This window comes from Portunus trituberculatus, chromosome 35 (genome assembly GCF_017591435.1).
Source record: "Portunus trituberculatus isolate SZX2019 chromosome 35, ASM1759143v1, whole genome shotgun sequence".
Lineage (NCBI taxonomy): Eukaryota > Metazoa > Arthropoda > Malacostraca > Decapoda > Portunidae > Portunus > Portunus trituberculatus.
In genome coordinates, this window is record NC_059289.1 from 5,692,604 (window position 1) to 5,697,603 (window position 5,000).

A 5,000-nucleotide genomic window follows, 5' to 3' on the forward strand; every position below is an offset into this window, starting at 1 on the left:
TGTGTGTGTGTGTGTGTGTGTGTGTGCTCGCGTCTAAGTTCATAAATACACGTTATCTGTGCAAGTGTAAAAAGAGACGAATCTTATTTACATATCCATAACGTTTCACTGCCGCCCACAAACACACACACACACGGACACACACACACGGACACACACACACACACACACACACACACACACACACACACACACGCACATAAACAACCTTCCTGCTGATTCTTCTCTATAAAACCAGCTATGAAATCTTGCCAATAGATCGCATTACAGTTTATTTCTCTCGTTATTTCTCTAATATCCTCAAACAAACTCCTTTAATACCTCCTCCTACACCCATCCAAACACCTAAAAAAAAAAAAAATAAATTAAAAAGCCCCCACAATGCAATTCTCCAGTCCGTTCCTACTTCAACCCTGTCGCCTTCAACAATAAACAATAAATCACATCACAAACATTACGAAAAAAAAAAATATATAAGGAATCCCAACTACCAATAAATATCGAGGCCCATTCTTCAACATTTCTTTCCATTCAATGCGTTCTATATTTTCCTCCTCTCTCTCTCCCCCCCCAACTCTCTCTCACTCTTTCTCCTTCAGGCCTACTACGCTCTGCTGAATGGAGGAGGAGGAGGAGGAGGAGAAGGAGTAGAAGAGGAGATATTTTATTCCCAGGAAGTCTGCCAACGTGCGATTCTGGCAGGATGAACAAGGACAGTAATTGGATGATTGGTAACGTGAGTGAGTTCAGAAATTTTGGGGACCGCATGGATCGAGAGAGAGAGAGAGAGAGAGAGAGAGAGAGAGAGAGAGAGAGAGAGAGAGAGAGAGAGAGAGAGAGAGAGAGAGAGAGAGAGAGAGAGATAATGTGTGCTTAACTGGTATGAAAGAAAACAGGTTAAAATATAAATTAGAAACGGAAACTAATGTAATAATAATAAATAAAATTACTGTCTTTAAAAATATTGAACTAACAAAAGACTAATGACATACAGGAAGGAAAAGAGAAGAAAAGAAAAAAGAAGTAAAATGAGTGAAAACACGAGATTAAAAGGAAAATCAAAATACTAAAAGCGAAAAAAAGAAAAACTAACAATAACAATAACAATAAAAAAAGCAAGGAAAAAAAAGAAAACAAAAGAAAATGAACAAAATGCATGCAAACACAACCAAAGGAGAAGAAAGAGAGAACGAAAACATGCGATTAAAAGATAAACAAAATACTAAAAGAGAAAGAAAAGAAATATTAACAAAAACAATAATTACGAGAAAGGAAAGAAAGGAAGCAAAAGAAAATAAAGGAAATGCATGCAAACACAAACAAAAGAGAAGCGATAGCGAATGAAAACATGCAATTAAAAGATAAACAAAATATCAAAAGAGAAAGAGAAGAAATACTAACAATAACAATAACAGCAATATTAAAGCAAGGCAGAGAAGAAAGGAAACAAAACAAAATAGAGAAAATGCATGCAAACACAACCAAGCTTCTCGAAATATTTTTACTCCCTCTCCCTTCCTCTCCCTCCCTCTCCCTCAGACCTTCAGCCTGACCAGTGTCCTGTAATTTTCTTCCTCCTCTCCCTTCCTCTCCCTCCCCTCCCCCATCAGTGATCAATAGGGAGGGGGGAGGGAAGTATCGCTCCTCCACCTTATACCAAAAGGGGAGGAGGGGAGGAGGGGAGGAAAGAGGGGAAAGGAAAATACTTCTTACTGAAATGGGGAAGGAGGAGGAAGAGGAGGAGGAGGAAGAGAAGAGGGGAGATTAAGAGGAAGAGGAGGGAAAGGTTGGAGAGAGAGAGAGAGAGAGAGAGAGAGAGAGAGAGAGAGAGAAGGAGGAGGGGACGGTTTCTCTCTCTCTCTCTCTCTCTCTCTCTCTCTCTCTCTCTCTCTCTCTCTCTCTCTCTTGTTTTCCTTTCATCTTATCTTATTTCTTCTCTTTTTCTACATTTTGTTGTAATCGAACCATTTTTATTTGGCTGTTTCATTTTAGCTGTATTTCAGTTCTTTATTCATTTCCCATTTCTTATAATTCCTCTCCTTTTTCTCCTCCTGTTCCTCTTAAAATCACTTATCATTATCACCGGCACCACCATCACCAACACCTTCACCACCACCACCACCACCTTCACCTCCACCTTCAACACCACCACCACCACCTTCACCTCCAACTTCAACACCACCACCACCACCGCCGCCGCCACCACCATTTAAATATCTTTCACTGACAAACTGAGAACTTAAAAGATCACCAAAAAATCTTTAGTGTCGCCTATTTGTCATACTTCTCACGAGGCCATGGAGCCGAAGCTGGTGATTTATGGATGGGGAGGAGGAGGAGGAGGAGGAGGAGGAGGAGGAGGAGGAGGAGGAGGAGGAGGAAAAGGAAAGAGACCAGGAATGTATAAGTAAAAAAAAAAGAAGAAAAAAAAACAGAGGCCAAGATGAAAATGAGAAGTGTAATAGAAAAAAAGGAGGAGGAGGAGGAGGAGGAGGAGGAGGAGGAGGAGGAGGAGGAGGAGGAGAGGAAGAGGAAGAGGAAGAGGAAGAGGAAGAAAGAAGAAGAAGAAGAAGAAGAAGAAGAAGAAGAAGAAGAAGAAGAAGAAGAAGAAGAAGAAGGAAACAGGCTGTATGAGATGGAAATTAAGACGAAAATGGACAATATAAAATGTGGAAATAGAGGATGATGATAATATGAAAGAAAGAGAAGAAGAAGAAGATGATGAAGAAAAGAAAAGAGAAAGAATAAGAATAAGAATAATAAGAAGAAGAAGAAGAAGAAGAAGAAGAAGAAGAAGAAGAAGAAGAAGAAGAAGAAGAAGAAGAAGAAGAAGAAGAAGAAGAAGAAAAAGAAGAAGAAGAAGAAGAAGAAGAAGAAGAAGAGTAATAAAGCGTATGACATCTCAAGACATTTGCGTTACTACTCGTAAACACATTATTAGCCATCAAATAAGAACAAAGTCACCGAGTGTGTCCGTACAAAAAACAACACAGGAGGGGGAGGAACACGTGTGGCGAACCAAGATAGCAGAAAACAAGACTCGTATCCCCAAACACTTCTGTGCTTCACCTCCACTATTTCAGAGGTCTATATTTGAACTTACACTAATTTCTTAAGGTGTTTTTACGGTTCTAGAGACAGAGTGACAAAAATTTCGACATCATTAACTGGAGAAACACTCTTGAAAAACTCGCTAATCATCTTTATAGTCTTGGAAATAGTCATGGTGAGAGAGCAAAATGTTTCTGAATATAGACCCAAGACTTCTTCCCACGTGCCTCCATTCTTTCAGCTGCTTCCTGTTGTGCCTTAGGGAAGGAAGGATGAGTAGGAAAGGAAGGATATTGACTTATATCATAAAACACTCCTACGTCACACCTTCACTATATTCAAAAGGCTCTACTTCAAGCTACATGTGTTTTTAAGAGTGTTTTTATGGGTTTAGTGCCAGATTAACTAGATCTTTACATTGTTAACTGGGAAATATTGTTGAGAACGCAGCTAATTAATTCTTTGGTCTTTGAAAACAGTCGTGGTATAAGAGCAGAGAGGTAAAGGGAAGGAGGAGGAAGAGGAGGAGGGGGAGGAGGAGGAGGAGGAAGAGGAAGAGGATGACACAATACTCACTGTAAGAGACGCCTCCCGCACTATGTTGGCCGCTGTGGTTCGGATGGTTGTTTTGTTTCTGGTAGTGATCCATGGTTCGGGTTCACTTGAGTGGTTCACGAAGCCGAGAGTCGCTGCTTCACACACGGAGGCTTCACGCTTTCATCTCAGTGTGCGCGGGAAGGGAAGGGATGGGATGGGATGGGATGGGATGGGAGGAGTGGGAAGAGGGAAGGTAAATGGAAGGGATTTCCAGATGGTTCGCAGATTCGTTCGAGACGTTTGGGAGAATTGGTTCATTGGAGGTTCGGAGCACTTCAGAAATTCCGTTTTATTTGGCGACGATGCAGTTCTTTCTTCTTTATTATATGACTTAGCCTCCCTCCTCCTCCTCCTCCTCTTCCTCCTCCTTCTCCTCCTCCTCTTCTTCTTCTTTAGCTAACTACCTTCTCCTCCTTCCTCTCCCCCGTCCTCTTCTCCGTCTCCTCCTCCTTCTCCTCCTCTAGTCTCTGCGCCAGGTGGAGATACTCGCATCAGCTTTTCAATTCTCTCTCCATTCCTTACTTTCTTTCATCTCATTCCAAAAATATTCTGATACACTTTCACTTCAGGAACAATAAAAAGACACTTATCTCTCTTCTCTCTCTTTCTTTTTCTTTTCCTTGTCTCTCCAGCTCTTTTTCTTTCTATTTTCTGAGCCACAAAATGGTAATGGATTTTATGAGCTTTGTTATTTTTCTTTCTCGGAATGTCACTTTGTCGGGGAGAAAAAAATAATGAATTGAGTTTGTGGGTCCTGTGAGAGGAATATTTTCACGTCGAATTAGTATTTGATAATTGGAGGAAGGAAAACATGGTAAAAGCTGAAAAAAAATTATAAAAATGTACGAATAGCCATCATGATGAATCCCTGAGCTCGCTTTCACTATGTGTGTGTGTGTGTGTGTGTGTGTGTGTGTGTGTGTGTGTGTGTGTGTGTGTGTGCGCGCTCTTTTTAAAGTGTGCGTGCGTCAGCGAGCAACCGAACGCTTTCCTTGCTACTACAGTTTTCCTTTAATATTTCAACTTTCCTCGTATTTTCCCATTCCTCCTTCGTATCATCCTCTCCTCCCTCTCTCTCTGTTCGTTCCCTTTCGCTCTCTCTCCTTCAAATCGTCTACATATTTCGTGCTTTCGTCCCCTTACCACCAGTCCTCCCCTCACCACCTCTTCCCGTCCTCCCCATCCCACTCCTCCCTTCCCTCCACGTCTCCACTAAGCAAGGCCCTCTCTACACCTCAGTATCGGTCACGCCTACTGGTAAACGGCGCTTAGTCCACTCCGGGCCTATATTATTCCGAGCACACGCCGATATCCAGGAGAAGCGAGCTTAGGTGTCTGTGTGTGTGTGTGTG

General features: G+C 41.7%; 1 protein-coding gene across 16 annotated transcripts in view; it reads right to left on the reverse strand.

Annotated features, from left to right (window-relative positions):
- The window catches only part of LOC123512933 (band 7 protein AGAP004871-like), a 395,722-nt gene that overhangs the window by 62,796 nt on the left and 327,926 nt on the right, over positions 1-5,000 (reverse strand). Inside the window, exon 2 of one of the 16 annotated variants that reach the window (XM_045269626.1) lies at positions 3,628-4,402. The exons of the other annotated variants lie outside the window; for them this stretch is intronic. Within the exon in view, the coding sequence (XP_045125561.1) occupies positions 3,628-3,700 (73 nt within the window). The 5' untranslated portion in view covers positions 3,701-4,402. The remainder of the gene's footprint in view (positions 1-3,627; positions 4,403-5,000) is intronic. 16 annotated transcript variants of the gene reach the window in all.